Raw genomic sequence first — 25,940 nt, 5'->3', positions numbered from 1 at the left:
ATCCTGGACTGACAACAGCACTGAAGCAGCAACTACTTCGAAGCTTCAAATCAGCCGTACGTTTCGTTTACGGCCTTCGTCAACGGGACACCACAGTGAAATTATGGCATACGATCATGGGGAAAGATCTACTGGAGAATTACGATTTTCGTGTTTGTTGTTTCCTCCAAAAAGGAACGAACATTCGAGCAAGAACTTTCATCATTCCGCACCATACGTCATCAAGTGCAAAAAGTTTATTCATAAGTGGAGCCTCTACTTGGAATCATCTTCCTTTGGCTACTCGACAACAACCGACGTTCGACGTTAAAAGCTTTCTTGGAAAACTTCTAATCAAAAATTCAATTATTTAGGTATACCACTCAAATGCCACTGAAGTTACAAGAAGTCCATTGTTAATGAAATTCCCAATCAAACTTTCTTGAGCTAAGTAAAAGTCCTGTAACTGGTAGGCTGTCGTAACAAATAAATATACTTATACTTAGGGGTCGTACACTAACTACGTAAGCACTTATGGAGGGACGGGGGGTGTTCCATGTTCTTACGTTGTAAGTAAGTGTGTAAATAAAAAATGATTTGTATGGAAACAATCTTACATGGGGGGAGCGGGGGTTGAAAACCCCAGAAAAAATGCTTACGTAATTAGTGTATGGCCCCATTATACTCAAAATAAATATGCGCTGAGAGAATCCGGAAGTTTGTTTCTGGATCTATTATCCAATTGATAATGGAAGTATAAAACGGCGGTGCAGGCGAGATTACAACTCGACGAGTCGAGTCAAGTACGAGACACTGAAGACGGCCTTACTTTTGAGGTCGAAATACGTATCTGTCAAGATACAATTAAGTGGTGGAATTCAATGGGATTGTATAAACTCGTCTTATGACAGGTGAAAACATTCCACTAAAAAGCTCAAAATAATTTTCTTACCAAATTAAAAATATTCATCAATCAAAATGGAAATAAATCTTGTAAAAGTAATCAATGTTAAGTACTTTTACGCTCCATTTTGTGTAGTTCTGGTTCTACGAACTAGCACCGCTTGAGAGCTCTTAAGAATTTGGTCAGAGTTCAAAGAAACAATCCCATCGGCGAAAATTAAAAAAAAAGGTTTAGGAGACTTGATCCCTAAGGGAGACTCTCCCTCCCTAAGGGGTTTTACCGTTGTTGTTATGTTCTAGCGTTCTTTTTAGTATAGATCCTCTAGACCAGCGGTTCATAACCTGGGGTACATGTACCCCTGGGGATACCTTTGCTGGCCCCAGGGAGTTCCTCGGACAAAAATATTCAATGGCGGACGTATTACAATTTCAATTAAAACTTATCGATAAAATTTTGTCAATTGTGTAATTTTTTATTCCAAAACTTTGTATTGTACATAAAAAGCAAAACGATCATTTAATCAAAACCTATTTAATCCTGCCATTATAACCAGCACGGTGTGGAACAACGGTTTGTGACAAAATTTTAGAATCTAATCGGAAGCCTCCATTTAAGAGGCATGGAGGCCTTTTCAAAAAGCTCGGTAGTTTCGTTTCAGGAGGCTTGGAAGCCTCCTTCCAAGCAGCTCGTAAGCTCTCTTTCAAGAGGCTCCAAAATTTCTTTTCAAGAGGTTCGGAAGCCTTCTTTCAAGAGGTGCGGAAGCCTTCTTTCAAGAGGCTCGGATGCCTCCTTACAGAAGCCCCTTTTCAAGAAGGTTGGAAGCCTCCATTCAAGACACTCTGAAGCCTCCTTTCAAGAAACTCGGAACTTCCTTTAGAGAGGCTCGAATGCCTCCTTTCAAGAGGTTCAGAAGTCCCCTTTTAAGTGGCTCGGAAGCCTTCTTTCAAGAGGCTCGGAAGCCACCTTTTAAGAAGCTTCCTTCTAAGAGGCTCGGAAGCCTCCTTTCAAGTGGCTCGGAATCCTCTTTTAAGAGGCTCGGAAGCCTCCTTTCAAGAAGCTTTCTTCCAAGAGGTTCGGAGTCCTCTTTTCAAGAAGCTTCCTTTCTAGAGGTTCGAAAGCCTCCTTTTATGTGGCTCGAAAACCTCCTTTCAAGAGGCTCGTATGCCTCCTTTCAAGAACCTTTTTTCGTGAAACTCGGAAGCATCCTTTCAAGAGGGTTAGAAACCTCCATTTAAGACGCTCTGATGCCTAATTTCAAAAAAACTCGTAAGCCTCTTTTAGGGAGACTCGGATGCCTCCTTTCAAGAGCCTTCTTTCAAGAGGCTCGAAACCTCCTTTAAAAGGTTCGGAAGCCTACTTTCAAGAGACTCAGAAGCCTCCTTTAAGTGGCACGGAAGCCTCCTTTCAAGAGGCTCGGAAGCATCCTTTCAAAAGGTCCTAGTGCATTCTTTCAATCAAGAGGCTCGGAGACCTCCTTCCAAAAGGTTCAGAAGCCTCCTTTTAAAAAGCTTTCTTTCAAAACGTTCGGGAGTCTCCTTTCAAGTGGCTCGGATGCCTCCTTTCAAGAAGTTTTTTTTTCAAGAGGCTCGGAAGCCTCTATTCAAGAAGCTCTAAATCGTAATTTTAAGAAACTCGGAAGCCTCCCTCAGAGAGGCTCGAGAGGTCTCCTTTTAAGAGGTTCAGAAGCCTGCTCCCAAGAGGCTCAGAAGCCTCCTTTCACGTGGCTCGGAAGCCTCCTTTCAAGTAGCTCGGAAGCCTCCTTTCAAGAGGCTCGGGAGCCTCCTTTCAAGGACCATTCTTTCAAGACGCTTGGAATCCTTTTTTCAAGAAGCTTCCTTTCAAGTGGCTCGGATGCCTCCTTTCAAGAGGATCAGATGCCTCATTTCAAGAGGCTTGGATGCCACCTTTCAAGAAAATTATTTTCATGAGTCTGGAAAGCTGTATGGCTACAGACGCCATCTTCGCTATTTCTGCAGCAAACACCCGCCACTGGGACTAATACCGACGTTATCGCTATGTAGTGTACAGTACAGAATTTTGCGGCAAATCAATCCTTCTTCTGTTTAAAATGTTGGTCTTGAAGATGACCGATTTAGTTTAATAATGCGCCTTCGAATTTACAAACAGAATGCGAGGTATGTCACTTAAGTTCTGCTGCCAAAAATCACCACTAGATGATTTTTCACAAATTAAAAAATATCTTCATTGCGTCCATCCTGATTGTAATACCAAAGGAAGCTTCCGAGTCTCTTGAAATGATGCATCCGAAATTCTTCAAAGGAGGCTTCCGAGCCTCTCTAAAGCAGGATTCCGAGCCTCTAGAAATAAGAGTGAAATCAGGAGTTATTCAGTTTCATTCCAAATTTTCGACCACTATTCTAGTTTGAATCTGGAGCCAAATAGAACAAACTCGCTGGTTTCCCCAGCAGTGTTCTATTCATGTTTTCAAATTTTCAATTCAATGAAATCATCATGTTGGCGCCAAAAAGGTGCTGTAATGGCAAAGTGGATTGATCCGTGGATAAAATGACGCATTCATACACAAAAACAATTGAAAAATATTTGAATCGCGTGATTCATCCGTGGTTCAAATCTGTAGAAAATAGAACGTTCTACCAGTTTTATTTTTGACAGCTGACTCATATAAAAAATGAATCTAGAACAGCTGCTGGGAAAATTAATGTTTCAGATTCATATTTCAACTGATAGCCCCAAACGATTTGAATCACTGCTGATTTTACTCTAAGGCTTCAGAACTTCTTGAATGGAAGCTTTTAATCCTCTTGCAAGGTGGCTCCGAGCCGTTTAGAAGGAGGCTTCTAAGCTTCTTGAAACGAGGCTTTCGATCCTTCTTGAAAGAAGGCTTCCGAGCCTCTTGAAAGGAAGCCGTTGGCGTGGTTAGCGCGTTATTTAAAACAACGTTTTGAAAAATATATTTATCCGGTAACAGTAATCGAAAATGTAAAAGCAACTTATTGATCATGAATTAATAGAATAATTAAAGTTATAGAATTTTAAGTAATCACAATAACCAATGTTTGAATATTTGGAATTCAATCGCAGTAGGCAAGTGAAGTGTTAGCATGCCATACAAAGTAAATGTGCACAAATTTGAAATTCAATCGCAGTGGTCTGAAATGGGATGCTAGCATTGCATAATTGCATCTCGCGTCGGAGAAAAATCAGGACCAATTTGCGATTTGGGCGTAACTTATTTTGTAAACAAACATTGTTTCAAAGATTTCGAAGAATGTAAGTGCTTTTCTCCAAAACTAATTCCCTTACATGATAGAGGAAAGCTCATTCTGTCGGATACATATCGTGGTTTTCCCGGGAAATACTTGTTTTAGCAGGAATTTACCTTTCAATGTTTGTTTACAAAATAAGTTACGCCCAAATCGCAAATCGGTCCCGAAATATCATTCAGTGTTCGTTTCTTAAGGTCACTCCTGACGGAATCCAAGTTTCAAAGTGCTCGCGTTTTCGGGGGCACACCACTCGATACGGAAGCAACGCACAACTGTCATTTTTATCATTTCACGCATGCTGCGACGCAGCAAAGCAAAATCAACAAAAATGACAGTTGTGCGCCGCCTCCGTATCGAGTGGTGTGCCCCCGAAAACGCGAGCACTTTGAAACTTGGATTCCGTCAGGAGTGACCTTAAAGCGGAAACACGCAAGTTGGATTACTGCGTCCGCGCGAGTAGATTCGGATGATCATTTTGCTTGGCTACGTCAAACGCGTGGCCGTCATCAGCATCAGCAGAACTCAAGTGTTTTTTTCTGAAGATTCTAGTAGGGGAAACTGGGGTGATATGCACCGAAAAGGCAAGACGACCCTTTTGGATTTAAAAAAATATTTTCTGCAGTTCTGCCAGGCTTTTCACTACAGCGCTTGTTGTTTGGATCACGAGCTACCAATCCAGCAGTAATCAGTCTTGTAAAATTTTAGTATTTTAATTTTTTTAATTTTTAAAAGTAAAATTTTAATAAGGAAAGATCATTATCAAACTTTTGATATTCTTATTCTTCTTTATGATTATCTCAGTCAGTTCAATCAAAAACAGAACACTTTTCAGCTGTTCTGGTGTTAGTTAAAATTAAATATTTTCAAAATGTGAACCTTAATCACTAACGTCAACAAACCCAAAGCCGGAATCTTTTGAGAAAATTTCACTTGAGGTTTCATTTGGATAGACAATGTGTCCAGAATCTCTCTATTTTTCTTCATACAACTTAGAAAACAACAAGGCCAGTAACTGTAGCTTATTCAGCCTAAATTGTGTGTTGGGTTCTCAACTTACATCTACTTTGAGCTTGTCACTCACAGTTTTGACCACTACATATTCTGAAACTCATTTCAAGAAAACGCCGAATACTAACATAATGGACCTATGATAGTCATCAACAGCATCGGAATTGCCTCCAAACAAGATTTAACAAGTCCCCAAACATTTTATGAGCTTCATTTTGAATATGGTCGATCTTTACGTCTTTGGTTCTATTGTCAATCTGTTCATAAGTAAGTCGAATGTTTCATACTGTGTCGTTTCGCCTTTCCACGATTAATTCAACAATCACTTTGTCTGTCATAGTTACTTCATGAGGGAACGTAATCCAGTTTAATTTTTAATTTATTCTATTAATTTTAACTTTTCTGAATTTCTACGAGATACTTTCGGAAAATTTTTCTTGAATAATTCATTGTCAAATAAGAAGGGGAAAATGTGAAGGTTACTTGTACATTCGCGAGTTCACAGTTGAGATGCAAATACACGTATTTGTCAAGATATAAATAAAGTGGTGGTACTGGACGACACAGTGCAAACTTGTCTTCTATACAGAGTTATAAAGACATCCAGAAAATGAACTTTATCGGAAGTCACCATCGAAATAAATTAACTTCGCCCATCCACGCCACGCGATTATCATGTCCCGGTCAACTATGTAATTAGAACTGTTGTTGCTGGTCAGTTTGACTACTAATACCGGGCTCGTGCAAAAACTCAACACAGCGTTGCACGTCAGCCACCCAGCAGCAGTAAAGCGCAAGTGACATCACTTCCTGTGGGGTGAATCCTCAGCTGGGAGGCGCCATTTAGGGCTAGTAACACGTTCCTTCCGCACTAAACAGAGGCGGCAGACGTGACAAATTATGTGTTCTTTAAGTTCTTTTTGCTGGCATTCTGAACGCGAAAGAACAAGTAAGTCATACCGAGTGATAGTACCCTAGCCGTGGGATGCAATCACTTTGAATTGCTTTGCTAACACGCCGGAAATAGCAAACATCTCGAAGTTGCTTCGGATTAGAGAAATGTTAATCTTCCAGCTACTCTCCCCACGTATATAATTCGATGATCTTACAAGTCAAAAGGGCATTCTCAAGCATTTCTAATTTCTGAGTCATAAATTATTCAGCATCAATCACGGACGTACAAGCGTTTGCCTCGTCAGTGCTTCTGGGTGACATTCATTAGCAGATAAAAAAATCACTTTTATTTGTGCGAATGAATATGCATCATCCGTGGGAAAATAATACAGCGTGGAAGTCTTCTCCGATTGACACTGGTGGACTATGAGGAAGAATTCATGGGAAATTTCATAAATAAAAATGAGTTATTTTATTACGATTTAACTGTCAAACAGATTAACCAATCTGCTATTTGTTTGTGTTCAATTGATATCGAAAATGGTCTATAATGCAGCATTGCTATCAGTTCATCATTTGAAACGCAAAAACAGTTGGCAATTTGAAGGAAGAACAGGTACCTACATTCATACAATTCACAATAATTTTAATAGCTTAGACTGCAAAAGCACTTGAAATTGCTTGATGATTGGTCGAGAAAGAGCAACGGACGTTGTCCTTGCTCTTACACTTCGATGGATGACGAAGCATTAGAAAATTACAGAAGTGCACAATCACGATATTGGAAGGCCAATGCGAATACAATCAGTTGACGTTTATCGGTTGATAAATCATATCTTCTTCACCTACCACTTCTATTCCACGCACGTATTGGAACTTTAAGCTCGGTTTTATAATTCGAGATGATTGGCTCGATTCGCTTCTCGTCACTGTCCACGTTAGATGGCCATAATAAAACCCTTAACCGGATTTGTGCTGAATTATTGTTTCCAAAAATAAGCGCTAAGATGAGAAAGCTCAGATGCGGCATTTCTGGATATGTAATTAAATACTCGCAAAGCTATTTGTAGATTAGGGAAAAATTATTTCAGTCCTATCATTAAATAATCAAATTGTTAGTAAAACTCGATGTAATAAATAAAAAACATCATTATTCAGTATTCAGTTATTATTAAGATCTTTCTTATTTATTACCAACATCAAATTATCGACGAAATGGCACGTGGCCGCAATTCGCGTACAACAAAATCACTCAGTTGAAATTAACAACCAATTTGCTAAAAATGCGACGCAACAAACTTTACTTCGCTGTATAGTTTTTTTTTATATCGTGTCTATTATGACACTCGAAACATTGTTGTTTCCTTTGGTATTAGCGTTATGCTATGTAAGCGCGATCCTTTCATCCAGGTGTGCGAATAAGTGTGATGATAAGAAAAAGTTAAAAAGTTACCGTTTGCAAAATATTCGACTGCTTCTTCACCCAAGGGCAGGAAAAGTTTTTCGCGAAATTTTCACTGACGCGCGTAAAAAAATACCCAACTTCATCATTCTCATCCAGTGCACCCTCTCATTTTATGGATGCATAAACATTTAAAGGATCTGTTTACGGCCACAATAAAGATACTGGAAGACGGCCGATGAAAAAGGGAATATCCCTGCTGCATGGAATGCAACTTATTGAAAATGGCGCGATACTGCCGCTTATTGCAGTTTTTCTCAGGCGCAGCCTCCTGTGTTGTGGCGACTCCAGCGCTGTTGTTAAATGGCATTTTTAAATTGAGCCACCACTCCTCATGGATGATTGATTGCATTAAAGCGCCACTCCACTCTACAAACGTACAAACATTATTGACCAAAGAGTTCTCCACTTAAACCAGTAGTTGCCTTTTCACACGCACAAGACGTCTGTTTGATTGTGGAACACACAATGCGAGGGCCCGGCCAACCGACGGAAAAATCAAGCTGTGTGGTTTGATGTCGTTTCCATGTCCATTTTCCCAGCGCTTTGCTTATGCACTTTCCGGCTCCTGCGTTGCATCAGCTGGTCGGAAAGGAATAACATCGGAAAAGTAAATAACATCGGTGGGCTGATCTGTGAATTGGAACCGAATTAACTGGGACAATGTGATTCAATGCTGGACGCAAGCAGTTCCTATATCTTTGGATTGGTAAAGTGTCGTCGGTTTCGTTACATGTAGTGCCATGGGAACGCGTGGTTGTTTGTTTGATGGACGATTCTCTGTGATTGCAAAGGTCGTATACGCTAAAATTTTGCTAAATATTTAACATCAATTGCATAATTGGTTCACTATTTTGACTCTAGAAGGGCCTAAGCCAAAGCACAATGAAAAATTTAAAAAAATGTGTATCAGTTTATCGGATAATTTTGGTGTCCTCAACAATGTTAAAACGAAAGTATACAAAGTGAATCAAATGAAAACGTCGACTAATTTCAAATTCCACAAAATTCTTTACAGGTGACTCAAAAATTGGAACAAAAACGGGAGCAGAAATCTCCTGGCAGGGATGGGAAAAATCAAATTTTCAAATAATCGAGGATGAACACCACTCTCACGCGATAACATATCCAAATAATCAATTGATAAAAACTCGTTAGCGAGTGAGAATCGCTGTATCTGGATTTAAAGCATTTACCGTTACTTTTTAGACTTTTCTCTGCACATAACATCAAAACACAATGCCAAACATCATACTGAACTTTATTGTTGACATTAACTTGGTTTTGGTAAGGTTTAGGGGAAGATCCACCCGTGCCGGACACATAAGACATTTAACGAAAAACTCTCTAATTATCCGGATTATGTTTACTTGTACACCATATACACAAATGACAAAATATGATCATTAATGATTCATACAAGCTGTATTTGATCATTTGAACACGTTTTTGGACGATGTATATTAGGGTGTCCCAAAATTGGACAAAGTCTGGGATTTTGGGGGCTCAACCTTCAAATGAAAGCTTAGGGTAAAACAAAAGAAAAATTGTTCTACGACAACTCTGGGAAATGACGTTTAGGGGTGGCCCCGACGCGTTTTATGAAAAAAGTGCATTTTTTATAGGTAACATCGAAAATACCGGTATATCGGAAAGAAATTCGATGAAACCCATCCATTTTATATTTTTTACATTTAACTTAGGGTCTATACTTTATGGTTTTCGTGTCATGGTTTGACGAGCTGTGCAATGTTTCTCGATAACATGAAAATTATTTGTTTTGTGACCATCTTGATTTTTTGCAAGAACGATCATGTGAAGCAAATCCAACTAGATCATTTTGATATCGATTTGTCATATTTTACGCCATATTGAAGCTCATTTAACGCCATTGCAAAAAATAGTGTTTGCAACTAATTGCAAAACTCGATTTTATCAGCACTCGTAGTATTTATCTCATTCGGCAAGCCTTGTAGGATAAACGTACAACCATGCTGATTAAATCATCTTTTTGCAACTAGTTACACAAATTACTATTATCATTATTATTTTATAATGCATATTGAAATATTTGGCATCTACCATCTACGGAATCTCTGGAAATAAGAACAATCTACACTAATTACGAACTATTTTGCCTACCAATACTGAATACAATGATAAATTGATTGCATCGATAAATCGGGACCAAAATGATCCAGCCGGATTAACTTCACATGATCGTGCTGGTTAAAAAATCAAGTTGGTCAGAAAGCAATTAATTTCCATGTTATCGTGAAACATTGCACAGCTCACCAAACCATGAAACGATAGCTGAACCTACCTATGGGTAGTTTTGAAACCATATTCATCAATCTATTTGAGTACTCACCCAGACTAACTGAACAATTTGTAGTCAGTCATGTTACTGCTGGTCCATCGTTGGATTTCCATTATAACACTCAAATAAGTATTAAAATCAATTTTATGCAACTCATATGAATGCTATATTGGTTATTAAAGCACTCATTTGGTTGGTATGGAAAAGTAGGCGTTTCTTTACTTAAACATGATCCAGGTATTATGAACCGAAATTTCAAAAAGTCTTTTTCCAAGCTGCAGTAAATCGTGAATAACTTTTAAACGGATAGAGATAGGAGGTTGCTATTTTAAGCAAAATATTCGTTATAAAATTCCCCACCTTTCTATGTATATCTAGTTTCGAAAGCATTATGATGGATTCCCGTTTTGGATGCATTAATAAAAAAATATTAAGAAAAATTCATCATTTTTGGGCATATAAAGCATCAGTGGAAAATATATAGAGCTAAAACATGCGGTATCAAAGTTTTACCATAAAGCAGCGGTTCTCAACCTTTTTCATGACAGGTACCCCTTCGAACTTTTGCATTAACTGAGGTACCCCCTAGAACAGAGGCTTCTGAGCCTCTTGAAAAGATGTTTCCAAGCCTTTTAAAAGAACCTCCCGAGCCTCTTGAATAGAGCCTTTCGAGCTATTTGCAAAAAGGTTTTCGTACTCTTAAAAGAAAGCTCTTGAAACGAGGCTTCCGGGCCTTTTGAAAGGATGCTTATATGCCTTGAAAGGAGGTTTCCGAGCCTTTTGAAAGAAGGCTTCCGAGCCTCTTGAAAGGAGGCTTCCAAGATTCTTGAAAGGAGGCTTCCGAGCCTCTTAAAGCTAGCCTTCTGAGCTTCTTGAAAGGAGGCTTCCAAGACTCTTTAAAGGAGGCGTCCAGGCCACTTAAAACGAGACTTCCGGGTCTCTTGAAAGAAGGTTTCCGGGCCTTTTGAATACAGACTTCCGGGCCTTTTGAATACAGACTACCGGGCTTCTTGAAAGGAGGCTTCCGAACATCTTGAAAAAAGGCTCCTGAGCCACTTGAGAGAAATCTTTCGAGCCTTTTGAAAGGAGCCTGCCAATCTTTTTGACAGGAGGCTTTCGAGCTTCTCGAAAGAAGGCTTCCGGGCCTCTTGAAAGGAGGCTTCCGGGCCTCTTGAAAGGAGGCTTCCGGGCCTCTTGAAAGGAGGCTTCCGGGCCTCTTGAAAGGAGGCTTCAGGGCCTTTTGAAAGGAGGCTTCCGGGCCTCTTGAAAGGAGGCTTCCGGGCCTCTTGAAAGGAGGCTTCCGGGCCTCTTGAAAGGAGGCTTCTGGCCTCTTGAAAGGAGGCTTGGGCCTCTTGAAAGGAGGCTTCCGGGCCTCTTGAAAGGAGGCTTCCGGGCCTCTTGAAAGGAGGCTTCCGGCCTCTTGAAAGGAGGCTTCCGGCCTCTTGAAAGGAGGCTTCCGGCCTCTTGAAAGGAGGCTTCTGGGCCTCTTGAAAGGAGGCTTCTGAGCCTCTTGAAAGGAGGCTTCCGGGCCTCTTGAAAGGAGGCTTCCGGGCCTCTTGAAAGGAGGCTTCCGGGCCTCTTGAAAGGAGGCTTCCGGGCCTCTTGAAAGGAGGCTTCCGGGCCTCTTGAAAGGAGGCTTCCGGGCCTCTTGAAAGGAGGCTCTCGGGCCTCTTGAAAGGAGGCTTCCGGGCCTCTTGAAAGGAGGCTTCCGGGCCTCTTGAAAGGAGGCTTCCGGGCCTCTTGAAAGGAGGCTTCCGGGCCTCTTGAAAACTTCCAGGCCCCTTGAAAGGAGGCTTCCGTCCTTCTGAAAGTTGGCTTCCGTGCCTCTTTGAAGGAGCCTTCTGAGCCTTTTAAAAGGAACCTTCCGATCCTCTTGAAAGGAGCCCTCCGGGACTCTTATAACGAAGCTTCCAGGCATATTGAAACGACTCCTCCAGGCCTCTTGAAAGAAGTCGTTCAAGCCTCTAGATAAGACTTCCAAACCTCTTGAAAGGCGGGCTTCGAGCAGCTTGGAAGAACGCTTCCGAGAAGCGTAGAAAGATGCTTCTAATCCTCTTGCAAATTTAACAAAATAACCGACCTTTTCGAAAATAAGCCTTTATGTCTCTCAAATGAAGGCTTCCGAAAATTAGAATTCTAGATTTTAGTTAAGAGGCATCGATCTGGTAGATTGCATAGAAAATTTTTCTTTTTAATGTGTCCATTCGTTCGATGTTTTGTTCCGTATCCCTTGGTTGTGGAGGGCAGGATTTAATTGGCTTTTATTTACTGATCACTATACGTATTATGTACAAGACAGTTTATAAGTTTTGAAATTATAGAAATACAAAATTATCCAAACATTATCAATATGTTTTGGTTGCAATTGTACTACGTCCGCCATTACGCATTTTTATCCGAGGTACCCCCGGTGTCTAGCGAAGGTACCCCCAGGGGTACATGTACCCCAGGTTGAGAACCGCTGCCATAAAGTATAGACCCTAAGTTAAATGTAAAAAATATAAAATGGATGGGTTACATCGAATTTCTTTCCGATATACCGGTATTTTCGATGTTACCTATAAAAAATGCACTTTTTTCATAAAATGCGTCGGGGCTACCCCTAAACGCCATTTTCCAGAGTTGTCGTAGAACAATTTTGCTTTTGTTATACCCTAAGCTTTCATTTGAAGGTTGAGCCCCCAAAATCCCAGACTTGGCCCAATTTTGGGACACCCTAATGTATATTGATGATGAATTTTGGTGAAAATGTTCACAGTTCAGAAAAGTGTCCCCGAGTACCGGACACTATTACATCATATTCAAAGGTGTCCAAGTTCCTATTACATGAGTAAAGACTTCATTTAGAATAGTAAGTTTTTTCACTTGCTTCAAGTTGTAAATATTAACTCGTGTTAGTAGAGCTTATTTGACTCTACAGCTCAACTTCTTATCCTACTCAAAATTCCCTCCATGTTCAATGACATCTTCAATTTTTGTTTCTGCCTATTTCTGTAGCTTTCTGATACCTCAGCAAGAAAAAACAATTGAATTGAAGTAAGTTTAGCAAAACAGGTGCAAAGAATGGCTATTTGATCATGAGCATGAGCAATGAGCATGATTGACCGCCCCCGTTTGCTACTCCGTTATTGTCAGGTCAGCTGTAATTACACAGAGAATGTTTGGGACTATCATCATCCTCAATGTGTAAGAACTGGAGACCACAAATTTTAGCAATACCAGCGCCGGCCGTGTCCGAATGCAGGTCAATTAGGGAATAGGTAGGAAAATGTTGACGTGATACTCGCTTTCATGGAAGCCGAGGAGTCATCTGCACTTCCACGAGAAATCACGGATATATGGGGTAGGAAGTGTAGCTGGGTTCGTTTTGGTAAACGGTATGCCGGGTGTAGCGTGTAGTTTGGTCGAGGTTAAACAAAATGCAATCGAACGCGCATTAATTGTACGACTTTCAGATCGCAAAAAGCGAAAAAAATGTTTCGATCATTTCTATGAACGCGCGTTCGTTCTGCTTGCAAAACGAAACACATTCGGACGCAAACTATTTTTTTCTCATTATTTTATATTCATCCGCAAAACGCAAGAAAAATGAAGACCGCGCTATCGTTCTGCTAAAAGAAACACAATCGGACGCGAACTCCGGAAATACGATTCAATCGGCACTCTATTATTTTATGTGGCATAGCATAGCATAGCATAGTTACGGAGGCAGAGAACGCAGGAGAATTTGAATGAATTTCCAGGGGCGAAATTTGGGTGGCAGTACCCGGAATAAAAATTGGGGGTCTTTTGGAGTGAATTTCTGTAAAACTTTCTGCTAAATTGCTGAGAGAATTTCAAATACATAATTATCACTAATCAGATTTTTGTTTTTTTTAACCTTTGTTTAAGTGATTTTTTAATTTTAAAATTAAGTTCATCACTAATCAGATTTTTGTGTGTATTCCACAGGATTTTGTTTACGATTGTTTCTGACGAATTTCTGAAGAAATTACTGAAAAATTTCAGAACGATTTTCCAGAGGGCTTCTTGGAGAAATGTTATGGGAAATACAATTGAATTACCATAAGTATTCCTAGAAAAAATCCTCGAAATATTTCTGGAAGAACTTCCGGAGGTGGGGTGGAGTTGGTTCAGAAATTTTATGCAAGATTCGAAAGGTATTCCGTTGAAATTGCTGAAGAGTTCTTGAAATAATTTATAAAAAGTTCTTGGAAGAATTTCTGGAGGAACTTCAGAGAGAGATAAAAACTGGTGGACATTCTAAAAGATCATCCATACAAATCTTAGGAGCTTTGAACTCTGAGAAGCTTCGAAATTAATTCCTAAAGAAACTTCCGAAGACACTTTTTTAGGAATTCCAGGAGGAACTTTGATGGAACTTCCCGAAGAATCTTCGGAGAAGCTTCACGAAGAATTCCTGGAGGAACACCCCAACCAATTTCTGATGGAACCTTTGGAAAAATTTCTGGAAGAACTTCCGGTGGAATTCTTGCAGGAATTTTAGGAGAAATTTCTGGAGGATCTTTAAGAGGCATTCTTGGACGAACTCATGGTGTTCGAACCAACAGGATTGAACTGTATAGCGGTGAATCTCCCGACAGCGAACGAGTTAGCAAACACAATACGAAAGAGATGAGCCGACGTCAAAGGTATATAATGAGGAGATCATATATGGATTGCCATCGAGCGCTTTGAAACGTGTTATGGACGGTTACTTGTTGATAATATAAATACAGTGTAGGGGAATAGTTCAGTTTAAGACTTGTAAGATTGTGTTTCGTAGTAAAATTTATGCAGTAATTGATTTATTTGTATACCCTAGGTTAGGTATTGTGGGAGTCAAATGCTATCTGGTCTAGGTCGTATTTCGACATCGATTTATTTTTAATAGGACTGTAAGTGTAAGTGCAACCCTCTTTTGCCAAGCTAAGCCTAATGTGCTATATCTATAGTAGGACCGGTATATCTATAGTAGGACGTGCTATATCTCATACCACACGAATCTAACCCACAATGAAACTTAAATACACTATCTATTACAGCTTTGAGCGTATCACCAAAACCGCTTCTTGAGAAGTTTTTTCTTGACCCATAATCCGAACACATGGAGAAGCGTCATGTGGAATTCCCGAAGGAACTTCCGGAGGAATTCCTGGAAGAATTTCCAGAGGGGTTCCTGGGGAAACTTTTGAAGAAATTGTATTAGAAACATGCTAAGAGATTCCTGAAGGAATTTTGATACATCTTTCGAAAGAACTCTGGAAATATTTCTTGGAGGAGCTTTTCGTGTAATTTCTGGAAGAATTTCGCCTACTAACTTGTTGTGCCTAGCCTGAGTATATACGACAAAGAACTGCTTAAAATATCTTAACTCACATAAATAAAGATTTAAAACGAATGAAACGTGTAACTACTCTAAATGTTTTCTTCTGTAAAGGATCTCCCCCTAATGTATGTATAAAATACATTTTTGGTGCTTCGGAAATTGTCGTGTTCGAAGCATCACTGCTGTAAGTACTGCCATCGCTCTTGCTTTAACACTGTCTAGGATTGGTGCAATTTACTTGGACTTAGCAAAAAATTGCTTGCAAAAAATACTTTTAAAGATAGTGTCTCATGATACTGGAAAATCGCTTGCAGTTATGGGATAGTTTTAAAATTAATAATTTTCAGTAATTTTCCACGAAATCTGAGTGAAACTCGACTGAATAGTAATTAACGAACCTTGATGATGACATCCGTGTCATTTTTTTGATCAGAGGTAAATAATGTGTTCACTTTTAAGCTTATGATTGTCTGAAGCACCTCTTACGCTGCTTCTGTTAAAAATCTATAATATTTTAACAGTTGCAAAATAAAAATTGTTTTGTAAGCATTTGTTTTCCGTCAAACAGATTGCAACAGAAGACAGAATAAACATAAGATATTATTACAAAAATGAATTTAGAGAAAAGCAATGTTGTGTGGCAGTAAAACAGCGCTTGCCGTTTACTATTAGAGTGATTCAAATTTTGACTTTTTTGCCCCCCGATGCTTAAACGATTGCATTTACCATTTTAATAAGCAGAGCAGCAGCATAAGTAAGCACGTGCAGTTTGATGTTTGTATGAAAATTACTATGAAAACAGTTACTTTCATGCTAAAAGCATATGAGAACATAGGCAACATAGAAACAGGAAACAGGTCGAAAAGATTTGATGCTTACACGAAAAGTTATTAAGGGCATACTTAATCGTGGGAAATTCAATTTAACACCTAAAATCATAACATCAATATCAAGAATATTATTTAGTATTTTTTAGTATTTTTGTTTTCTTCCCAACTTTGCTCCCAAAACAACAACTGCCTTTCAGCTTAAGAAGTATACTATGTCGCCAATGTGTTGATTATATATAAATAGTTCATGGGCCATCTCACAGTAATTTCCACACACACTTCAAATGACGTGTGCACAATCAAATTACATCCAAATTGGTAAAAATTTAAGAGGATTGTTAAAATGGCAAATGCAATCGTTTAAGCATCGGAAGGGGCAAACAAGTCAAAATTTGAATCACTCTAGTTTACTACAGTCGACTCTCTACATCTCGATGTTCTATATCTCGATATCTCTCCCTATGTCGATGGTTTCCTTAGTCCCTTCAATTTACGTACATTTGGGTTTCTGTATCTCGATAACCTCCCTATCTCGACATCTCTCTATCTCGATGTGTTCTGATCATATTTGGTTCAGGATTCACTCTTCTTATGTCGATATGTTCAAATTTGTAGGCTACTAGACCATCTTTGAACAATAACAAACATATCAACAACAGGAAACGACATTTGTTTTGTTGTCGTTTTTCATAGCAACGAGCTTTTTTGGATCTAGTACCCATTTCAATTTTCCTTCCATTCCTCGATCTCTCCCTATCTCGATGGTCCCTTCAATATCGAGATGTGGAGAGGCGACTGTATATAAAGCAAATATTCAATCGAAGTAGGCCCAATGTGAATCACAACTGATAGTCACATCATTAGTCATCAAAACAATCGGGCAATGTGTCGACAGTCACATGTAGTGAACCGTCAAATGGAGGTGTTCCTGCCACTTGCCTATAGCCAGATAACATTTCACATTTGACGATCCTGCTTGTCGAGTCAAGTACAAGACACTGAAGACGACCACACAGTTGTGGTCGAAATACGTATCTGCAAAGATAACGAAAATTCACTGGTGGAATTAAATGGACAGTACTTAATTCGTCTTAGACGGTTTGATCCTGCTTGATTTTTCGTAACATATTTAAAAAAGCTGTAGAATAGAGCAAGCGGGAGCACCTATGAAGAAATTGAGTTGTTTGTTTTAAGAGAAGTGATAAAAAAGCAACTAGGGTCAAGTGTCCTATAGTGGACCCCCAACCAATAGTGGACCCTCTAGCCATTTTTGCATTATTACAGCACAATGTAAACATTTTGCTATGAAATTCCATCGGGAGAACCTACCTTACAGTCCTATGATTTGATTACATGCATTGGAAATGCTATGGAAAGTAAAATTAAATGATTTTTTACAATTCTATAAAAAATAAACATGAGAGTGTCCACTATAGGAATATTTTGGGGGGTCCATAATAGGGAAGAAGAACGTCCCGAAACGGAACATAAAAATCAAATGAAATGTCGACTATAGGGAAGCAAATTCCTATTATGGACCCCCAGGGGGTCTACTATAGGGCGAATTTAGTCAGACTTTAAAATGTTAATTTCAACGAATAACGTCGTGTATTTGAGTGTTTTATGTATGTATCGTGAAGAGGGGATGCAAAACTTGGTATTAGATGTCAAGCAGAATTAATATGTTGAAAATTTCTACTCCTTATGACAAAAAGGGCAAAATTTCGCTATTGGGCATTCTACCCTATAACAAAAATCTTTTTTCTTATTCAAAATTCATAGTTGCCCAGCCAAAATACGAATCTTAAGCATAACTACGTGATTGAGAAGAAGAACTTAATCAAATCAAGTAGCAATATAAGTGGGGTACAAGCATTTCCTCAAGCCAATGAAAAAGTTCAACTGCAATGAAACTGTAAACATCTCACCTTTTCATCGGGTGACAGTTTTAACGGCTATTAAATTAATAGACGATTTCGGTTCAGTTCGTTGAGTCCAGTTTTTCAACGTATATTATATGTTTACGAATGTACTCACCAAATGTCAAAATTCATCATTTTTTTTGTTAGGTAAACTTTTTTAATTGTTTTTCTTCTTCTTCTTATTGGCATTACATCCCCCAACTGGGACGGAGCCGCCTTCCAGCTTAAGTGTTCATTAAGCACTTCCACAGTTTATTAACTGCGAGGTTTCTAAGCCAAGGTACCATTTTTGCATTCGTATATCATGAGGCTAACACGATGATACTTTTATGCCCAGGGAAGTCGAGACAATTTCCAATCCGAAAATTATCTAGACCGGCACCAGTAATCGAATCCAGCCACCATCAACATGGTCTTGCTTTGTAGCCGCGCATCTTACCGCACGGCTAAGGAAGGCCCCATCCGCAAATAGTCATTTTTAAATAAACTTGGAAAAAGCAACCCCATTGTACTTCAAAAATGCCAGCGTAAGAACAAACAGATTATACCTGAGTGATACCATGGTGAGCAACCATGCGTTTCCATGAACGTATGTGTGTGACCGGATATTTGATAGACCTCCATTTTAGCTTCCGACTTCCTCAATATTAGTTGGATGACTGATTTGTAATAATCTTTTTCTTACGTTCATCATAAACCAGTGGCTGCTATGTTTAATACTTTCACTGCTCTATACATCACTACAGTATGGTCCCTTATCCTCCCTTGATACTTTTTAGGCACTCATAACTTCTTTCATTCTGTACCGATTTTGACGATTCACCTACCAAACTAACCGGTTAGTTCTCTAGTTTCTAAAATTGAGAATTGGCTTTGGCCACCTGTCTCCGGAATAATTATTCTAGGGTACTTGAGTGGTATGGATTATGTTCCGCGATTATGTTCCAAAATCCACATAAACTTTTTTTGTCTTTATTAGAGAGACTTGTAGCCCTAGGCTGGCTCGACTCCAATCACATAAACTTTAATGGAGCGCCATTTAAAAGTGGTGGCTCAATAATTATTTCCAACTAGAATGTGCCTTCTCAGTAAACATGAATACATAAAACAGTCATTAATTGAAAGTTGAGGTCATTTCAGGCTGGAATGCCAATCTAATAGCTAGAAATTGATATTTTGATGCTAATACATGATTATTTTGTATAAAATTCAGCGAATGCGTTATAATTCTTTCCGAGGATATATAGACCTAGGTTTAGGCGCTTTTGTTCGCTCTCTGGAACGAGAAAAAAGTAACAAACACAAGAAAAGAGGAAGCAATTGCTACAAACATATTTAAAATATTGAATAGAATGGAGCAGTAAAATTAAAGCACATATTATTTATATGTTTAAAACTCAAACTCTTGTCAGCCGGCTTGTTTTTCAAATGTCCATAATTGATCCAGTCTACCTGGCTACTGTAGGGAATTGCAGCCTATTCCTCCGCCGCAGCACGCGCACGACCATCCTATGCAAGAAGAATCCAGGACAACTAAAGCTGTTTTCTTCTCTGGAACCCCAGAGTTCCACCAAGTTTTACTATCACGACACTGCACTGCAATCACCTGCGGAACAGTTCCGTAGCGTGCCCGAAGAAAAAAACATCCAAGCTGGCGATATCGTCGATTTTTGACTGTTTTCCACTTTCCACGAACTAACGCCAATGGCGACGCGAAGTTTTTCGGAATTTCATCGGCCGAAACAACAAGGAGCTGCAACAACAAAAAATATAACGTCCATTCACGAGCACAGCACACTTCGATCCCATCGTGCGTCTTTATGGGCAGTATGGAAAAATTTAAAGCCAGGACCTCAGTAGGCAGATGATTGAAAATAATTTTTAAAATCAGTTCAATCAATGTTAATTGCCTTATTTTACGGGTATTGGACACCCGACATGGACATTCATTACAATGTAGGAAAACTCATTGTGCATTTGCTCAGTGCGTGAAAGATTTAATTCAAGGGTAAATGGTTATCTTCAATACATTTTTTGGATTGAATATTCCACTTGCTGTTCATATGCACATCGTGTTTTCCAACATTTTAATTTTAAAATCAGATTGTTAGTTCAATTTGGAAGAACAAAAACCGTTGTCAAAGTAACGATATGAGTTTTGAGTTTGGTGGCAAAACGCTAGCAGCTTTTAGGTTAGTCATTTGCCTCTTTGGTGAGTCTCTATCAATGCCATTCGATTTAAGTCGTCATCAAAAATTGTAGTTAAGGTAAATTCTGTCGAAAAGGAAACGCGGAAAAAAATTGGGAAGATCAAATCCTCAAATAGCAGTGGAAATCAATTTATATTTCTACCCCTGAACCGTACCAATTAAGAGAATCAAATTTGGACTGAATTAGGTCATCTGCCTGGACGAAACATTTCGTAGAGTTGGATGCATTCGTGATGAAGCTTCAGTAATTCATGGAATATCTTTCAAATTAACTTCTCTAAATTCATTTTGATAAAGTCTGAAGCCTGTAACGAAAATTTTGGATAAATTTCTAGTGAAGCTCCTGTAAAAATATCTTAGATAAATTACTGTACAAGCTACAAGTTAGTCAGAATTTATAGAACAGCTTTGCTAGGACACCCTGAAACAAGCTTCGTAAAAACATTTTTAGGAGACATCTGTTAATCGAAAATATTTTGAAAGAATTTGGACTAAAAGGGCTGGAGGATTCAACCCGTAATGCTGGGTAGTCATGCAAAAATATTTTCCTTAGAAAAAATCTCCCGATTTTGCCACTCTTTCACCTAATTAATTGCACTGTTTAAACTGATTGCCTTTCAATCGGTGTCATGAGAGCCAAAGAAAGTTTTAGAACAGCTTTTATGAGAAAATTTTATTTTTAAATCCTCTGCAATAGATTTATTCTAACTATCACGTTGGAAAATGGGGTTGGCATTGACTGGATCAAGATTTGCCTAAACTAAACTTGCCTGTTACTTTCAAAAGATAAAATACGCAATGAAAGCCTTTTTTTCGGACTTACGAGTTGCATTTTACTTCTTGTTCGAATGTATTTTTTTCTATTGATATTCGTTTGTTGCTTGTTTAAGTAATCAAGAATCCATAAGAAGAAAAGACACTCATAACACGCGTTTTCCGGCAACCAACTCACCAGAAGAAAAAAAAACTTCCACACTCTACGTTAATTGAACCTCAAATCCTCTTAATTACGACTACTATTCTCGAATTAGAATTAATTCAGCTCACAATCAATCATCTGCTACTTGTCTTGGCTACACTTTGCCAAGCCGTCGTAGTCCATACTCGCCACGAAAAAAAAAACCGACCACCCTCGCCAGAGCAAATAAGTGTTGCATTTCGTCTGTCCCACGTGAATATTAAATGTGTCCAGTCCAAGTGTATATGTGTGTGTGTTCATGTAACATCTCATACAAAATTCAGGTATCTGTACCCGTCCCATCATTTCGGCATCTAATCAACATTACGCCTGTATTAATTCGCACGGTGCTTTCCGCATCCCACAGAGTATCTCTACTTCAACCGCTTGCTGCTGAACGGAGGGCCGTCCCCGCTGGAGATGGTCCCATCCCGGACCAGCACCTTTGGACGCAATCAACGCTCGCTCGACTCGATCGGTGGAGGAAACCTGCTGAAGCGTTCGCTGGACTCGATCGGCGGTGGAAATCTGTTGAAGAAATAATTTCCCCCGAACGGCGGAGAATAGAAACAATTATTTTTGACTGTTTACCCCTAAACGCATTTTTTCAACTATGTTATTTAAATTTTAATCTTCATAAATACAATGTAGAATAATGGTTGTGAGAAATGGGACAAGGATAGGAATGGTTGCAAAATAACAGATTAGTGAAGGTATTAAAACACGTTAAAAAAATCTTGATCTCTCTACCGCCATCCTTATCGCATTTTAATGATGAATGTCCCTGAATAAAGAATGTAATCTAACCAAATAGGATGTGTATCGGAGACGGAATCGTACAAAGACCGGCTACACGGATGCATCTTTATAAACTACGATTTAGTTTGTACTAATAAAGATAAAAGTTCATTGAATCCTGCGCATTGTTTTTTATTCTATTTGCACTATAATTGTTATGCACTTTAATTCCTATTCATAAAATGTTGTTTGTCGTTAAAGTTTCTCAGGTATCTCCAACGGATCAACACATAAGCAGTGGTGGAGAAAAGGAAAGAAGGTAATTGAAATTAAAATCTAATTAATGGCATAAGTGGCATTATATAGTCAAATATTTAAAAGTATAATATGGTAGATATCCAAAACATGATTAAAATCAGTATGACGAACAAACTGTCCCTTGTTCGGCTATGAATCTCGCCTGGTAGTATTTACTACTCTAAAAGCATTCTTGATGTTATTGTGTGGTACCGAAATCCGTTCACCTCATGAGATATTAATAAATTAGAGGGGATATGAGATAGGGGAAAAGACGGCTTTGGCAGGTTTTGTTCTATTATTGTCAGGGGGGTTTTGTCGACCAAATTTTATGAAATTTGGCCACAATATTCTTTGATATGCAACGAATGTTTAGGCCAAATTTGAGCATCATCAGTCATTTATTGATAATTTATCTTATCCTGATCATATACTTGACTGTAGCCCTTGACTTGACTTGATGTCTAAAAATTGAGATGGAAAGTAGGCTTTGGAATTATTATTTAGAACCCGGAGTTTCTCTCTCCATTTGTTTGCGTGTAAAACATGATTGCACCAAAAGTAACTGTTTTTTAATTGTAAATTGCAAGGCATTCTTTTTTTCATTAATTTAGCTTACATCTAAACAAATTACACTGAATCAAGAATTTGACGCCACAATACACGGATCAAGGCAAAGATGGTGTTCGCTTCCGATCCGGCAGGTACGAGACAGCGTGTAGTGCAGCGAGCGAGGTGGGCTGACCAGGTAGATAATTATATGGGGCGCATTCGAGGATGAAGAGATGCGGCCTTGATCCGTGTATTGTACCGGTATACCGGTCTTATGAGCAATTTGTACATGACATATTTTCAGAAGAAACCGCAGTTTCTTCTGGAGCCCGTAGTAGACCCGACTATCACAGATGATGCGCCTTCGTATTTCACGACTAACTTATTAGCAGCCGTTTCCAAGGATCCAAGATAGACGAATTCATCGACCACCTCGAAGGTATCTTCGTCTATCGTAACATTGCTTCCAAGGCGGGCCCTGTCGCGCTCGGTTCCGCCAACTAGCATGTACTTTGCCTTCGATGCATTCACCACCAGTACAACTTTTGTTGCTTCACGTTTCAGGCGGTTGTACAGTTCTGCCATCTTTGCAAATGTTCGGCCGACAATATCCATGTCATCCGCGAAACAAGTAATTGATTGGATCTGTTGAAAATCGTACCCCGGCTGTTACACCCGGCTCTCCCGCATGACACCTTCTAGCGCAATGTTGAACAACAGGCACAAAGGTCTTAGTTTTAGTGTTAGTAGATTCGAACGAACTAGAGTTTTCGCCCGAAATCTTCACACAATTTTGAACACCTTCCATCGTTGCTTTGATCAGTCTGGTAACTTTCCCAGAGAAGCTGTTCTCGTCCACAATTTTCCATAAATCTACGCGGTCTATAGTGTCGTATGCCGCCTTGAAACCGATGAGCAGATGGTGCGTTGGGGCCTGGCATTTTTGAAGGATTTTCCGTACAGCAAAGATCTGTTCCGTTGTCGAGTGGCTTGATTACTTTCCACGAACTCATTCACTACCCGAGCAAAGTCTGAAAACATAAAGACAACATATAGAGAACATATTTTGATATAGATATCAAATTGAAATCATAATTTGTTTTCAAATATGAATCATCATGACTGATTACATATTTTGATCTCATTTTGCTGTTGATTTCTAAATTGTATGATCTGACAGCAAACTGTGTACTTATTTTGTTATCGGAACCAATATCAAAATCAGTTTTCGATTTGCTCTCATCGATAGCAGGAATAGTTTTCGATTTGATGTCACAGTAAGATTTTTCTGCTGTAGATTTTGATCTTTTAACCGTTAAAACGACCAAAAGGATATCAACCTGAGCATGAGCATGAGCATGAGCATGACCTGAGCAAAGTCTGAAAACATCATGAGAGCATATAGAAAACATATTTTGATATTGATATCAAATTGAAATCATAATTTGTTTTCAAATATAAATCATCATGACTGATTACATATTTTGATCTCATTTCGCTGTTGATTTCTAAATCGTATGATCTGACATCAAACTGTGTACTTATTTTGTTATCGGAACCAATATCAAAATTAGTTTTCGATTTGCTGTCATCGATAGCAGGAATAGTTTTCGATTTGATGTCACAGTAAGATTTTTCTGCTATAGATTTTGATCTTTTAACCGTTAAAACGACCAAAAGGATATCAACCTGAGTAATCAAAATTAAGCGATTTCACAATAACAAAATTAGTTATCGATTTGCTCTAGAGCTTTGCTCGGGGATTGACCGCCCACGGTTGCTACTCCGTTATTGCCAGGTCAGCTGTTATTACACAGAGAACCAACAGATGGTGTTTGGGACTAACATCATCCTCAATGTGTAAAAACTGGTGACCCAAAGTCAAGCAATACCAGCGCCGGCCGTGTCCGAATGCAGGTCAATTAGGGAATAGGTAGGAAATTGTTGACGTGATACTCGCTTTAATGGAAGCCGACGAGTCATCTGCACTTCCACGAGAAATCACTGGGATGTTGGATATATGGGGTAGGAAGTGTAGCAGGGTTCGTTTTGGTAAACGGTTTGCCGTGTGTAGCGTGTAGTTTGATGACGACCGCACTTTGCAGAACAAAATATTTCGATGATCGCGCGATCGCTTTGCGTACCAATAGAAACACGATAGAACACGCACAAAATTTTTATTTTGTAATTAATTTATTTACCCGCACAACGCAAAGCCTGATATCTCTATGATCGCGCGATCGTTCTGCTCATTAAAGGAAACACAATCGGACGCGCACTAATTTCATTTGCTACCCGAGCAAAGTCTGAAAACATAATGAGAGCATATAGAAAACATATTTTGATTTTGACATCAAATCGAAATCATAATTTGTTTTCAAATATGAATCATCATGATTGATTACATATTTTGATCTCATTTTGCTGTAGATTTCTAAATTGTATGATCTGACAGCACACTGTGTACTAATTTTGTTATCAGAACCAATATCAAAATTAGTTTTCGATTTGCTCTCATCGATAGCAGGAATAGTTTTCGATTTGATGTCACAGTAAGATTTTCTGCTGTAGATTTTGATCTTTTAACCGTTAAAACGACCAAAAGGATATCAACCTGAGTTATCAAAATTAGGCAATTTCACAACAACAAAATCAGTTATCGATGTGCTCTCAAGCTTTGCTCGGGTAATTAATTTAAACAAACAAACAGGGGCGCAACTGTATTAACCGACCCCTCTCAATCGATTTTATAGTTTGTTAATAACTCAATTGTTTCAAAAGCTACAACCATGATTATAGATTCTGGTGCAAGATACACAATCATCCTTTATCACACCGAACTATTAAATTATCGACAAACCAGCACAATTCGGTACAATAATGAAAAGAAAACATCGACGAAGAGAAATCGATCCACACAGCCGTGCATGAAACTAAGCGCGAGATTTCGCGATTGTTCTGTATTTGTTAATTAATTTACTCATTTGCACAACGTAGAACAAAACATTTTGGTGATCGTGGGATCGTTCTGCGCACGAAAAATGAAAAGAAAAACTGGCCTGCAATATTTTCAACATATACCTAAATCTCGGTATGAAAACGTGTACTCGATTTGTTTAGCACGGAAACGTAGTAAGACGCCAGTACACTTTATGTTCAAAACGATTATCTTACCGTATATTTGGCATATCATGTTCTACTCTGTTTCTCACAAAACAATTTGATGTATAGGTTTAATAGAAAAAAATGTTTAAATAATCGTAATAAAGAATGTTAAATACGAGTTGTG

At 38.9% G+C, this 25,940-nt stretch overlaps 1 protein-coding gene across 1 annotated transcript in view; it reads left to right on the top strand.

Moving 5' to 3' along the window:
* Positions 1–25,940, top strand: part of LOC134224467 (uncharacterized) — a 45,091-nt gene that overhangs the window by 8,010 nt on the left and 11,141 nt on the right. The window contains exon 2 of the mRNA XM_062703823.1: positions 22,064–22,121. Within this exon, the coding sequence (XP_062559807.1) occupies positions 22,064–22,121 (58 nt within the window). The remainder of the gene's footprint in view (positions 1–22,063; positions 22,122–25,940) is intronic.

Source organism: Armigeres subalbatus, chromosome 3 (genome assembly GCF_024139115.2).
Source record: "Armigeres subalbatus isolate Guangzhou_Male chromosome 3, GZ_Asu_2, whole genome shotgun sequence".
Classification (NCBI taxonomy): domain Eukaryota; kingdom Metazoa; phylum Arthropoda; class Insecta; order Diptera; family Culicidae; genus Armigeres; species Armigeres subalbatus.
Note: the sequence above shows the minus strand (reverse complement) of the source record. Positions and strands in the feature narration are given on the sequence as shown.